The sequence below is a fragment of the Andrographis paniculata genome, unplaced genomic scaffold (genome assembly GCF_009805555.1).
Source record: "Andrographis paniculata isolate CXL003 unplaced genomic scaffold, ASM980555v1 Contig51END, whole genome shotgun sequence".
NCBI classification, from domain to species: Eukaryota; Viridiplantae; Streptophyta; class Magnoliopsida; order Lamiales; family Acanthaceae; genus Andrographis; species Andrographis paniculata.
Genome location: NW_026137586.1, coordinates 1,688,191 through 1,702,761, shown reverse-complemented (window position 1 = coordinate 1,702,761; position 14,571 = coordinate 1,688,191). Strand labels below are relative to the sequence as shown.

The window sequence follows — 14,571 nt, the reverse complement described above, 5'->3', positions numbered from 1 at the left end:
AAAATACCATAATTATTCCAAACGAAAAGTATATAATATATTTATAAAATAATAAAATAAACACACTTTTACAGAGTATTATTTATAATAATGAAAATAATATATAAATGAGCACATTCTAAGGTGTGTTTGGATTAGAATTATTGGTATTGTATAACAAAAAATTTAGAATACCTCACTCTCGTACCAAAATTATAGTATCGAAAATTTGAATATATATGATCAGCAGAATATTTGAAATTGTATATTGATACCATATCAAAAATGTCGAAACACTAAGATTGTGTGTTTTTGTGGGTTTTAACTTTTAACACATATTCTTTCTTTCCTTAAAAAGAAATATCAAATTAAATAATTATTTATTTTCTTCATGTTAAATTATTAATTTATTTTACATTAAAATCACGTCAACGTCTATTTATATCGAATCAAATAACTATTCAAATTCAATTTTTTTACTATTCATAACTCCAAATCCACAGACAAACACACCCCAAATATTCGGGTAAATACAATATTTCTTGGTACTACAAGTTTTGTATATCAAAGTTTATCCAAATTATAGCTATGTACAATTTGACACTAATCAAGCATTGCATTGCTTCATCGCCAACTTTGCATAAATTGTTAAAAATATACATAATTAATTAGTTCCATAAAAATTTAAAATAAATCAAAATATTGAACTAAAGAGCTTTAACACATCCTTAACAACTTCTTTCTCTCTCATGGTCTAATTCCCAAAACTTTTATACTAATCAAATTCAAAATTTCGACATACTCTAAAAGTAACTACATTTTCAAAATTAGTTGCATTTCAATTTATTAGTATTTTTTACTATTCAATCCCTCGGGATTTTTCAATAACATCAAATCCAACAACTATTTCACCTGAAAAATATAGTACAACAAAAAACACAAAAAATAACACCAAAAGAACACACTAATGTGTTGCTAGTCGAGTCTTGAAATACTTCACATCAAAATTTCCTTTTCTGCAACCGATTGCCGAATAGAATTCTTTTGAACATATACTAACCAAAATCGAACTTTTGTGTTCTTTAGGATACAATAGACAATGCTAGACCCGATCGAGTTGCTTTTCCTTCCTCTGGGCACGGCGTACGCGAATCGTCCTACCTTCCAAAGCCTACCATAAAAAAGCCAAAATTATTGTAAGACTATATAATATGTAATTAAAAATGTATTCAGAATGTGAAGTCCCGTATTTGAGTCCCCACTGTGTTGGATTAAAAATCCAATTATGGGTTAAATGTAACTATTTGGGCCATCAAGTTAGATTAAGCCTATATTAAGTGATATATTAATGTATTGGGCTTAAACGTGTTTAGTAAGTATGGGCCTCCAATATACTGAAATCCGGTAACTTATTAATTGGGTGATGAGGTCAATTAATAACAAGCAATATAAATAGGGTTGTGATCCCAGGTCTACACGCAACAACCATTACGTTCCATATCTCATCGTGGGAGTAACAACAGAAACCCTAGCGGTTTTCTCAGGAAGGGTTGAGCCATAGGCTTGAAGAACACAAAACTTTCTATCAATTTGCAGATCTGAATCCGACTATGATGAGGAATAAGGTTAGATTTATTTCGCTTTATTCTTAGCTCAATTATTACAACACGGTGGATCCTGGGGCCTAGGGTTAAATTCTGATGAGTTCCAACACACTGCGCTCTTTAGTGAAAAATCTCCACGTGCGACTTTAAATTCTTAGATGCAATGATCATTTAATAAAAACAAAATAACAGTTACAATGGTTATGTGATGTACAATGCAATATATATTTACACACATACCTGACCATCCATTTTTTCCATTGCTTCACTTGCGGCCTCCTCGGAAGAATAATGCACGAATCCGTATCCTCTTGATTTTCCGCTGGCCCGATCACATATTACTTTAGCTGATATGGATATGAACAAGCCATCTTAATCCCAATACATAATATATATATATATATATATAAATGTTCGATTCACGAAAAAAAAAAAAAAAAATAAAAGTGTCGAATTTTGATGAAGCTATATAGTCTAGTTCCCACCTTCAATTACTTCACCATGTTCCTTGAAAGCATCCTTGAGAACAACTTCATTTGTATCAAAAGAAAGCCCTTTGGATACACAAAGCTACCGTAATTAGTCGGTCGAAAAATAACATGAAATTTTGAAATGTACACTTAATTATCTACTGTGAAATGTGAATCCATGGAATACAAATGAAATGACTTCCAAGACCATGATTTTTTAAAAATATTATTAAAAAAATATAATATATAATATACAATATGAACAAAATAATAAAAAATTAACAAAAACACATCAAATATATTTTCTATAATACTTTCACAGTTACTAGTGCCACACAACAAACAAGCAAAATTCAACAAAATTATACAAAACATCATTTCCAAAAATATTTTTGCAATTTCTTGTACCTCATAAAAAAAAAACATCTAAATATATAAACACTAAACAAACATGACTAACTAAATATATATACAAAAGCACTTAAAACATCATCTCCAATAATATTTCACCATTACTCATACTCCATAACAAAAAACATCAAAATCTATAAATACTAAACAAGCACAATCAATATATATATATATATATGCATATACACATATAAGTGTGTGAATTCTTCTACATGGGAGGCTAAGAAGTGTGTTTTTTTCATTGGGACATTTCGTCGAACAGATTGCGTGCGTTAAGTTAGGTATTTTAAAGACACATAACAAGCAAAGAGAGGGAGACCTCCGACGAACAAATTAGAGTGGGAACGCCGCCATAAGAGCATTGAACTGTGGAGTGGAGTTGTAATGGCGGAAGGTAGTCTGCTGGAGCAATACATCCCTGAAGAATCTTCAACCCGGCACAGAAAAATCAAAGCTGTTAGGATTTTAGTTACTATGATGCAGCAACAATTGGGAAATCGAAAACCGTCATAGAGAATAGGTATCAAATGATGCTGATTGAGTTCTACTCGGGAATACCACAGGCAATCGAATTGCGAACTCGTATTATGATCGTATTAAAATTGGCTCCGTTGGCTTGGATTTTGTACGGTACATTTTTAAAATGAAAAACTTGTTGAATATAAATACAAAGGATGTGTTTCTTGAGGCAATGTTTGGTTCGAGTTACGGTAATTTTTTATTTTTCATTAATGACGTGGAATCCAGCCGTTCCCCAAAAGTGCGCATTGGATAAACCTCAAGTCGAATCTAATACCCTGCAAGTTAGGCCCGATGAGAAAGTCACACTAGGCACCTGAAACGTCGGGGATTTGAACTCAGACCCGATGAGAAAGTCACATTAGGCACCTGAAACGTCGGGGGTTTGAACTCATGACCTCACGGTCACAATATAATTTAAGTATGAATATATATATATATATTTATCTGTATTATAAAAAAAAATTATTAGAATTAGTCTACTGCGTTCACAATATAATTTAAGTATGAATATATATATATATTTGTATTATAAAAATATTTATTGGAATTAGTTCACTTCTTGGGCACTCAATTTAAAAGATATCGTGTCATGTAGTTAATTAGTTAATATAATAAAATGTTATACACCTTCAATCTCACCAAATTAGTTAGCTTTTTTTTATACTAGAAAATTATTATCAGTTTTTTTTTTTTAAAAAAAAACAGACTATACGTGTTCTTATATTATAAATATAATATTAAAAAAATACTAATATTTTATCAGAATAAATATGTATTACAATTATCTCTATTTTTAATTATAAATACATTATTATCGTGTCATTCCGGTGAAGATAAACTAGATATTTATATTTATTTTTAATTTTAATTTTTAAATTTCAAATATTTTTTGCAAAAATCGTAAATTTGGATCTTGATTTTATATATATGTTTATTTTATGTAAAAAATATATGATTAATAACAAATATAAATTAAAATAATTTGATATACTTAATGATAATAAAATAAAAAATATTAATATACAAAAATAGTATCATGTAAAAATATTTTTATGTTATTAATAATTATAAAAAAAATATTTATTAAATAATATTAGATGAATTTTCAATCAAATATGAAACTTAAAATTTTCCGCATTTTGACAAGGAAGACGAAAATTCACAAATAACGAAAACTAATGTATGCAAAAATAAATATTGCTAATACTATGTAAAAAATGAGACCCTAATATAATAGATATAAAAATGATGAAAATGAAGATAATAATAATAGTTTATTTTTTAAAATTAAAATTTATTTACATTTTTATTTTAATCATTTGAATTTTTTTTAAAAAAATATCTACTTGTGTGTTTTATATAAATTTATATAATTATTATATAAATCAATAAAAAAATATTTTACAATCTTATCAAATTCATATAAATTCATAAGTAATCAATGAAAATTCATCTAAATCAATTAATAAAATTCACTGAACTGTGCATGGACTCTGTAGATTTAGAAAATCCATACAAATTCTAGATTTTTTAAAAATCCAATAAAATCCTATAAAATATTAAATGAATACACCCCCTAATTTTACAAAAGATGAAAAATTTTAAATAGTATAGACAAAAAAGGAAAAAATGTCACGGGGACGGAGGGAGTATTATGCCATAAAAACATTTGCAACGATATATTCAATTTATATAAAATAAATATTGTTTATTTATGGGTTTGAATTTTTTAATAATAAAAATTTAAAGTTGAATAGTTGTATGATATAATATAAATAAATTTGTTATGCTATTTTGAATGTAAAATCAATTTACAGTATAATAAAAAAAAGAAAAATAACACTACCAAAACTTCTTTAACTAGCCTCGAAAAATTTGTCTCGAAATTTAAAAGGGTTCCGAGGCAAATTAATTTTGGCTTCGGATTTTGTTTCGAAATTACACTCGAAGAGAAAAACTCGTTGCCATTTTTATTGCTTCGGAATTTCCGAAGCAATTTTGAAAAGCTTCAAAATTTCCGAAGCATCGGTTGGTTTAATAGTCTTCGAACTTCCGAAGCAATTTCCGAGACTATTAAGCCCACGCTCCAGTAATATATTGAATTTTAAATATATTTATATTTCAAATTGTTTCAAAATTTTCGAGGCAAATATTCTTTTATTTTTAAAAATGTAAATATATAATTATACTATGTACGTTCCTCCGCCGCTGCCCGCCGCCGGAGAATGAAATGAAGGAGGAGGCGGAAGCTCCGTTATTAGAGAAATTTTTTTGGTAAATAGTAAAATTTTGGATAAAATCTTTCAAAATAATATACTCAATAAATATTTATATTAATTAATTATATTATGATTACTATTGATTTTGTCTATTTTAACTATATCAACTATTTTAAATTCAAAATAACTTTTTATAAAAAAAAATTAAAAAATAAAATAAAATTTTAGACTAAAACAGAAATGTACACGGCCGTATATAATTGTATATGACCATGCATGTATAATTATACACTCAAATATACATGACTGTGTAACAACATAGTTGTGTATAATTGTATATTGTCGTGTACTTTTCACGTCACCTCCGTTATGTCCACGTCAGCAATTTCTGTTAATTTTTTAACGATGGAATCAAAATTGATTGAAATTATTTACGATGAAACCAAAATTAATCGAAACTGTTATAATATAACTAAAATTAATAAATTTTTTATATTGGTACAAAAATTAATTTTTTTTTTCAAAAATAAATGCATGTATTTGAACCTGACAGCAGGAGTATTAATTACATCTACTACTGGGTCTGACGCTTAACCTGCAAGGCTATTTTAAATGAGAGCCCAATTGTGAAGTTAATACATATATACATATATATATATATATATATTTTTTTTATAATATGAAAATTCGAACTCTCTATTCTTTTAGGTGTGTTCTTCATAAATTTTTGTTGGAATATAATAATATTTAAATTAAGTTCAATAATACAAGTGATAAGCAAATTATGTATGACAAACAAATTTAAAAAATTCACATTGTATTGAAATTTTTATCCATTTACAAATAAAAATAAAAGGTGTTTGGTGTTATAATTTTTTTTTAAAAGTTTTTCATATAAAATTTATTATTTATTTATTTATATTGTTTAATATAAAATCCTTATATATATTAATATTTTCAAATATTTTTAAATTTAATTATATGTTATACTGAATTATAAAAGTAACACAATATTCACAGTAAATATTATAAAGATATACTTCCTCCATCCCAGAAGAAATGTCTTGTTGGGAATTGCCATGAAAATTAAGGAATAATAGTATTTAATTGAAAGTGAATATAAAGTAGGATATAAAAAACTATAATGCCCTTGCTTTTTTAAGGATTTTAAAAAATAGATTAGAGTAATAATGATGGGTAATTTGAAAAAGTATGAATAATTTTGTTATAAAATAGGGACCACGTTTACTAAATAAGAAAACAACACAATTGTTTTGGGACGGACGAAAATAAAAAAATATGACAAGTCTTTTGAGACGGAGAGAATATGACATAATATAAGAATTCATCATACTATAATATAACGCAATATAAACTTTTATTTAGAGCATATTGTATGTATATATTCAGTAAAATAATGATTATAGTAATATTATTTACTATTTAAGCATATTTTGTAAATTTTCAAATAAAATCTTTAATTGATTTTTATTTTTTTTTTATTTAAATAAAAGTATGCGATGTTTTATGAAATTAAAATAAATTATAAAAAATTAGATAGTATAGAAAATAAAAAATAAAATTTGACAAATAAATATGGATGTGCTTGCCTATGATATTTTGATTTTAGTTTTACTATTCTAAAATTTTTTTTCCAAAAAATATAAAATATAAAATGACACACCATTTTTTCTTTTATTATATTATAGTACTAAAAATTATTTTTATATTCAAAATATCATATAAATACATATTTATATTATATCAAATAATTATTACAATCTAATAGTTTATTTTTCAAAACCAAAATCCCATATAAATAAACACATTAGTTTTTTTTCACTTTCTCTCTCTCTCTTTTTTTTTTTTTTTAACAATGAATTCGGGAAGACTTGAGACACAACCCAAATTCGACCCATTATATTGAATTTGGTCTAATTATTCGGATATTTTGTTAAATATAAATATGATGTTATATACTTTTTTCGTTTTAGAATTATAATTTTAATTGGGTTGGACATGAGATTTAATAAATATTGATATTATATGTGTATATGGTAAAATGTATGGATAAAAGACTTGTTTGCCCTTGTGAGTGTATTAGTGTAAAAAGCAGTGACAATTGTGTAATAAAAATGAAAAAATAAGAGTAATTTTATGGTGATACGGTTATTTATGAAAATAAAACTATTGTTTTGGGACATACAAAAATGGTAAACAAGACTGTTGTATTGGGACGAAGGGAGCACCATAATTGACTTGGATCAATTCTTGGATTCAATGGTGAATCCGGACTCGATTTGAACCCGTTTAATATATTAATAATACTCTCTCAATCCCATAATAAATTATCCATTTTTTTCATTTTAGTCCGTCACATAACAAAGTATTTATTTCATTTTTTAGTAACTCTACTATCTACCTAACATTACAAATACCCTTACAATTTAATATATATTACAAAAATATCATTATCTTTATATCACTCAATACTAATAAGGTTATTTTAGTAATTTATACTTTATTTATATTAAATCCAAATATAATATTAATATTTCTAAAACTTCATGCAAAATGAAATAAATACCTAATTATTAGACGAAGAAAGTATAAAAAATATATTTAAATTTAACAATATACTTATATTAAAAGTATTTTTTTTATTTGATTTATTTATTTATTATAGTTTTATTATAATTTTTTTAATAAAATATTTTATTTTGATACTTCGAGCATGTCTTATCAAGTAAAGTCTAACCTATGTATATTCATATCCAGTCGGATCTGATCCATATCCAATTCATTGTTATTCCAACTAGTATTTATATACTTCTTTCGTTAACAGTAGTCTTATTTATTACTTTTGTTTATCTCAAAACAATAGTTTCATTCCCATAAACAATCATATCACAGTAAAATTATATTTATTTTTTCATTATTATTACACAATTGCCACTAGTTTTTACATTAATATACTCACAATGACAAAAAAAATCATTTATTCTTATATTTTACGTCCTACCAATATAATTGTTGATGTAATTTTTCAACAAAAATAAAGTAAAATTCAAAAGATATAGAAAATATCCTTAAACTTGATTAATTAGTGCCTGAGATTAGGAATCTCTAAACACTGTATGGTATAGAAAATAAACTGGAAAATAAAAGACTGAAATTTAAAGTGGTGATCCCCAAATCTGACTTTGCTTTGTTGAAGTTGATTGAAGATGCCTTGCCAAATGATGATCCAAATCCTTAAATATTCTTTGAAAAAAACGTTCAGAACCGTCGTCTGGTCAGTTACCATAACCGTTGTTAACCGCCCCAAAAGTTCTCTTCTATTGACACGTGTGTCAACCGTTCTACTACGTCGGACCTTCAAAAAACCGTTCGCCAGTTGCAACTTCCTCTAACCGCCCCAGAACTGCTCTCTCACCCGACCTGCACATGCTACTTCACTTGGTCCGAACTTCGTATCACGTCCTGACCTCAATGCCCGACCTGCTTCTTCGCCCGACATCATTTGGGCCGACCTCCGCATCAGCCGCCCTCCGTCTTTGACCGACTTTAATTGGTCCGACCATGGACCAACCAAATGTGGTCCCGACCACGGACCAACCGACCGGCTCTATTTGCCTTATCTCTTTAGAAGGACAGACTGTCCTCTGGACAGACTTCCGCATCTGTCCGTACCTCTTCCTTGCCCGACCTTTCTCTTGACAAATCTTCGCGTCTGCCCGACTTCGTCTTTCACCCGATCTACGGTTTACCCGACTTGGGTACACCTTTTTTCAGACTCCGCCCGACCTTTCTTCCTTCCCGATCCTTGCATCTGTCCGATTGCACCCTACTTCTGGGTCATTTAACTTATATCCAGACCCGTCCAGAATCCCACTGCCATTATTTATTTTTATTATTTTTTGTGCTTAACAATAATATTAATATTACTTAAATCTCGTCTCCAGCACAATAGAACTATATTTTTTGGACGGAGGAAGTATTTTTTTCAAATAAAAACATAATGTAAAAAGCAATCTATTTATCAAATTTGAATTCTCGGGCAAAAGATGAACCTATTTTTATTTATCAATTCCTATTATTTCGGTGACAAACAATACCCCAAGGTGCGTTTGTTTGGACAATTTCTCCTAATTTTTACTATTTATTATTATTATTTTTAAAATATCAAATCAAATATTTAATTTTTAATTTTTTTATATTACATTAAAAGTTATTTTTACATTCAAAATATCACATCAACCCTTATTTATATTACATCATACAACTATTTCAATTTAAAATTCTTATTATTCAAATATCAACTCCAAAATTCAAACTAAAAAACAAACACATCCTAAAAAAATCATATCGGTCTTTTATTTATTTATTTATTTATTTTACTATTTTGACTATGAATTTATTATAAAAATAGTTCATTTGTCCTTTAATATTTTTATTTATCTCATTTTAAAGTATTCAATTTTTTATTTTTTTTAAAAATTAATCATACTTTAATGCCAAAATATCTTTAATTTTTACTTAAATTACAAATTTACTATTAAACATACAATTACTTTATACATGAAATCAAAGTGCAGCACCAACCAATAAAATATTATTAACTTTTAATTTATTACAAAATCCTAAAAGCAGCACCAACCAATAAAATATTATTAACTTTTAATTTATTACAAAATCCTAAAAGCCCTATTGAATTGGAACGAAGGGAGGAAGGGAGGGAGGAGTACATTTTTTTTTTTCTTTCACAAAATATTTTAACACCAAACTTAACTAAGAATATATTATTTTTTTATATAGTTTAAAATTTTTTAACTTGAGTTTAATATTAAAATAATGTATAATAAAATATTTTGTGAGAAAATTTTTTTTTGACAAACACAAAATCATTTTTCTCAAACAAACAAAAAAAAAGAAAAGAAATACACGTAATAAAATAATAATAATATGAAAAATCTAAGCCCACCGACCTAAATAAATACGGCAAAATATAAGAGGAGCAGTAGTGGACAGTGTGGGTGGGTTCAGTCGTAGCAAAAGCAAACGCATTCAGAAACGCTTCTGCCATGGACACCGAAAACCCCCGCCACAACTCCGTCCTCGTGCCCTACGTCCGCCGCCGCCGCCGTCTCATGGTGGTGCCGTCCCCCGCCCCCTCCTCCCCCTCCCCTACCCCTTCCCCTCACCCTTCCCCTTCACCCTCACCCTCCCCTTCCCCCTCCCGCTCCCTCTCTCTCTCCCCCTCTCGGTTCAGCGTCCCCCGCGGCTGGGGAGTCAAGGAGGTGCCCCGCCGGAATAGCTCTCACTGCGATAGGGTATGTCCGCCGAACGAATTTTTTCTTCAATTGTTTATGTTTTTCGGTAATTGAAAATCTGGATTTCAGATAATGCCCCTGTGCTCCCAATTTTGATTGATGCTCGGAGTCAAATTGATGTTTCGATTCCTTTTTTATTGTGTGTGTGTTTTTGCAGTATTATTATGAGCCTGGAACGGGGAGGAAATTCAGGTCGATTAGAGAAGTTCAGAGGTATCTGAAGGGGGGAGAATTCCCTTGTCGATCATCGTCCAGGCAGTTGACGATACGGAACAGGGTTGAGTGCTTCTTCTATTAATTAATGATTTGTTTCTGTTTCTAGTGATTTCAATTTTAGATCTGCTTTTGATTCGCTCATAAGTTAATTTTTGTTATGATTCCTGCAGAGCTCTGGTTATGAGAGAAAATTCCTCTCTCTTCGGAAGGTATTCTTTTCTTCCTATGTTCTGTTGAAAATTTGCCTTTGTTGCTTTGGTAATCATAACCCTAGGAAATACTTTAGTTGATTAGAAGTTTCTGCAGTTGATATGCATACATTTATATACATCAATATGTGTGTCTGTGGGCTGGATGCATTTGCAATTTGCTGATTATGATTGGTTAATGAAAGCGTCTGATTTGTCTGCTATTCATGTCGACAGGCTCCGCGAAAGTTGGTTGTTTCTGATGGAAAGGTTAGCTTTTAGTTCTACTTGTCTTTTGCTTGAGATTTACTTTGCTTTTCTTTACTTTGGTGTAATTTGTATGATAAGAGTTGGGGACAATGTTCTTCTGAATTTCAGTTTGTCCTGCGATAAATCTTCCGGCGATTTGTCGTATGCAATTTGATTGGTCTAGATGTAATTCGAAAAGATCAAAGAGGCATAAGCTGCCATGATTTCTTTTCCGAATCTGCTGGCGATTTATTGTTATGTTGGAATTATAACGGTAACCGTCTTATGAATTTGATCGGTATAGATGTAATTCGAAAAGATCAAAGAGGCATAAGCTGCCATGATTTTTATAACGAATATGCAGGCTATTTATTGTTACAATGGAGTTATAACGGTAATTGTCTTATGGAATTTGATTGCTATAGATGTAATTCGAAAAGATCAAAGAGGCATAAGCTGCCATGATTTTTATTCCGAATCTGCAGGCTATTTATTGTTACGATGGAGTTATAACGGTAATTGTCTTATGGAATGGAATAATATCAGTAATTGTCTTATGGAATTTGATTGGCATAGATGTGATTCGAAAAGATCAAAGAGGCATAAGCTGCCATGATTTTTATTCTGAATCTGCTGGCGATTTCTTGTTATGATGGAATTATAACGGTAACCGTTTTATGAATTTGATCGGTATAGATGTAATTTAAAAAAATCAAAGAGGCATAAGCTGCCATGATTTTTATTCTTAATCTGCAGTCTATTTATTGTTATGATGGAGTTATAACGGTAATTGTCTTATGGAATTTGATTGGTATAGATGTAATTCAAAAAGATCAAAGAGGCATAAGCTGCCATGAATTTTATTCCGAATCTGCCTGCGATTTATTGTTAGGATAGAGTTATAACGGTAACCGTCTTATGGAATTTGATTGGTATAGATGAAATTCGGAAAGATCAAAGAGGCAAAGCTGCCATGATTTTTATTCCTAATCTGCAGGCTATTTATTGTTATAATGGAATTATAACGGTAACTGTCGATTGGTATAGAAGTATTTCTAAAAGATCAAAGAGGCATAAGCCATGATTATTTTTCCGAATCTGCAGGCGATTTTATTGTTATGATTGACTTATAACGGTAACTGTCTTATGGAATTTGGTATAGATGTAATTCAAAAAGATCAAAGCGGCATTAGCTACCATGATTTTTATTCCAAATCTGCCAGCGATTTATTGTTATAATAGAATTATAACGGTAACCATCTTATGGACTTTGATCGGTATAGATGTCATTCAAAAAGATCAAAGAGGCCTAAGCTACCATGATTTTTATTTCGAATGGATCTATAGATGTGTTAATATGGTTAAGCATGGATAGTTTAATCTAGATTCATTTTATAGTTGGGGTTTGAATTTGTGTTCTGTTTCAGACTGTGTTTCTCTTCTTCTCAATATTATTGATTTTGACAAATTGCTGCTATGTGTCCGTGGCCCTTTGCTCGTTTTGTAGTTTTGGTTGCTGTCAAAACTTATGTGAGATATAAATATTTTTTAGGTTTCGAAATGTGTTTCTTTAATCCATTAAATGTTGTTGATAAAATTGTTGCCACAGCTGTTGCATTTGGACGGCGAACAAAGCCGTTCGGAGGATCGTAATGCACCATACGTTCTTCCAGATGGTTGGATCGTGGAAGAGGTGCCCCGCAGACGGTCCAGCTTCATCGACAGGGTAATTCCGATCTTTACGATATCTTCTTCCTTTTCTGCTCCATGTTTTTAATTCCTTTCAAGCCAATCTTACCTTTTATGCATCAGTTTTCATCATGGTAATTTTTATTATTTTTTTTCAATTGAGAAAAGGACAAAAATCTTCGGATATCTTAATTGTACAATTTTCGGGCACTCAATAACCAATGTAAGTGCAAATTACCTTCCTTTGCAGTATTACTACGAACCCGGGACTGGACAGAAGTTTCGGTCTCTGGCTGCCGTCGAGAGGCACCTGGTGGAGATGGACGAGGACAATGTCCCGTTATCGAAAACCTTGGAAGACATCAAGGAAAACAAGCCCCTGGCGAAGATATTTAAGCTCGAAAGCCGGTCCAAGGTTCGCGGCTAAATTAGCGATTTCTTACATTTTTGTAGATCAAAAAAAATCTAAAATGTGCACTCGTCTTTCACATTTCCTAGAGCTCGGTTCTGCGGAATAAAAATCTATTCGGAGAGAAAAAGCAGGCTCCGTTGTTCAGTGAGCCCCCGAGTAAAGTCAGCTGGATCATCTCGAGCGCGCAAGGAGACGCGTGGAACCCGTACGTCACCGAGACGTTGGTTTCCGACGCGATCAAGCAGCAGTGGAAGGACAGATTCATGCTGCTGATGAACGAAGAGACCAGCGACATCCCGAGCTCTTGACTGGATTGAGGTAATGATGCTAGAAAATCGAAGTAAGTTTCCTCGGGTCATTCCCAATGCTGTCGTGTACTGATTTACTGATTTATAATCGTCTTAAAACTCGCAGCTGGCGACTGATTATAGTTCCGGACAAAGGGTATGCGACGTTGGAAGCTGTCATGTAGTGACGAGTGAATGAACAGTGTTAAGCTTTCTCCGCTACCGACCATATGTTTTGTACATCCGGTACGCTTCTTACCGTTGGATTATTGTGACTGTATTACTTATGCTTATGCTTATGCTTATGCTGAGATTTGTCTCGACTGTGGAGCTTCCGATCTTTGCAATATATTTTGTAGCTGTAATTGTTTATGGTTCTGCGTTTTTCATAGGCTACAAAATTTTCTTCGTGCTCATGTTCAAATTGCATTTCAATTTTTTTTTTTTTGAGAAATTTGTCGATAGGTTCATCGAATAGTTAAGCTCTTGTTCATTGGCCATGCATTATGTTGTTGATCAAAAATTAAACCACGCCTAAAATGTGGAGTCATAGTTTTTTAACCGGGCTAATGGGTTTTTTTGTTAAAGTCGAAAGTTCAAAGTTTTACTTTTACTTTTACTTATCTCCGTCGCTATTCGACGAGTGCACTTTGGGTGGGGAGGGTTTCGGTATTGATTTTGGTGTGAGACTATATCATATATTGTTAGTGTATTTTATCAATATAAATGATGTTGTCAATAATAATACCGTATGTGGTGTTTAAATCCATGACCTTACGGGACAATGAGCCCGAAAATTCGGACATTATTGTTTTGAGCTATTGATGATAAAAAAACAAATTATCTTGTGTATGTGTAAAGATTTTTTGTTTGAAGGATTTTAATTAATTTACATTATTTATACAAATTTTTTCATTCAAAAATATTAAATTAAATATTTATTTTTTTAAAATTTTTTATATTATATTAAAAATATAATATTAATATTTATT

General features: G+C 30.2%; 2 protein-coding genes across 2 annotated transcripts; one reads left to right on the top strand and one right to left on the bottom strand.

Annotated features, from left to right (window-relative positions):
- Positions 1-925: 925 nt before the first annotated feature.
- LOC127253754 (glycine-rich RNA-binding protein 4, mitochondrial-like) lies at positions 926-3,085 on the bottom strand. Its single transcript, XM_051278510.1, has 5 exons — positions 3,023-3,085; positions 2,784-2,891; positions 2,069-2,137; positions 1,824-1,930; positions 926-1,150 (listed from the first exon to the last, which is right to left on the bottom strand). Exons 2-5 carry the CDS (start codon positions 2,878-2,880, stop codon positions 1,082-1,084), a joined length of 342 nt encoding a protein of 113 aa, XP_051134467.1. The 5' UTR covers positions 2,881-2,891; positions 3,023-3,085; the 3' UTR covers positions 926-1,081.
- Positions 3,086-10,244: 7,159 nt separating this feature from the next.
- LOC127253905 (methyl-CpG-binding domain-containing protein 7) lies at positions 10,245-13,951 on the top strand. Its single transcript, XM_051278710.1, has 8 exons — positions 10,245-10,538; positions 10,696-10,815; positions 10,925-10,963; positions 11,180-11,212; positions 12,801-12,917; positions 13,131-13,295; positions 13,379-13,610; positions 13,707-13,951. The coding sequence occupies exons 1-7, from the start codon at positions 10,290-10,292 to the stop codon at positions 13,598-13,600; spliced, it is 945 nt and encodes a 314-aa protein (XP_051134667.1). The 5' UTR covers positions 10,245-10,289; the 3' UTR covers positions 13,601-13,610; positions 13,707-13,951.
- Positions 13,952-14,571: the final 620 nt, after the last annotated feature.

Coding starts and splice junctions, on each gene's coding strand:
- LOC127253754 (XM_051278510.1), bottom strand. CDS start 2,880: ATGTATTGCTCCAGCAGACTACCTTCCGCCATTACAACTCCACTCCAC. Junction 1,931..2,068: donor ACATGGTGAAGTAATTGAAG/GTGGGAACTAGA, acceptor TATCCATATCAG/CTAAAGTAATATGTGATCGG. Junction 1,151..1,823: donor TGGAAAAAATGGATGGTCAG/GTATGTGTGTAA, acceptor TTTTTATGGTAG/GCTTTGGAAGGTAGGACGAT.
- LOC127253905 (XM_051278710.1), top strand. CDS start 10,290: ATGGACACCGAAAACCCCCGCCACAACTCCGTCCTCGTGCCCTACGTC. Junction 10,539..10,695: donor ATAGCTCTCACTGCGATAGG/GTATGTCCGCCG, acceptor GTGTTTTTGCAG/TATTATTATGAGCCTGGAAC. Junction 10,816..10,924: donor AGTTGACGATACGGAACAGG/GTTGAGTGCTTC, acceptor TGATTCCTGCAG/AGCTCTGGTTATGAGAGAAA.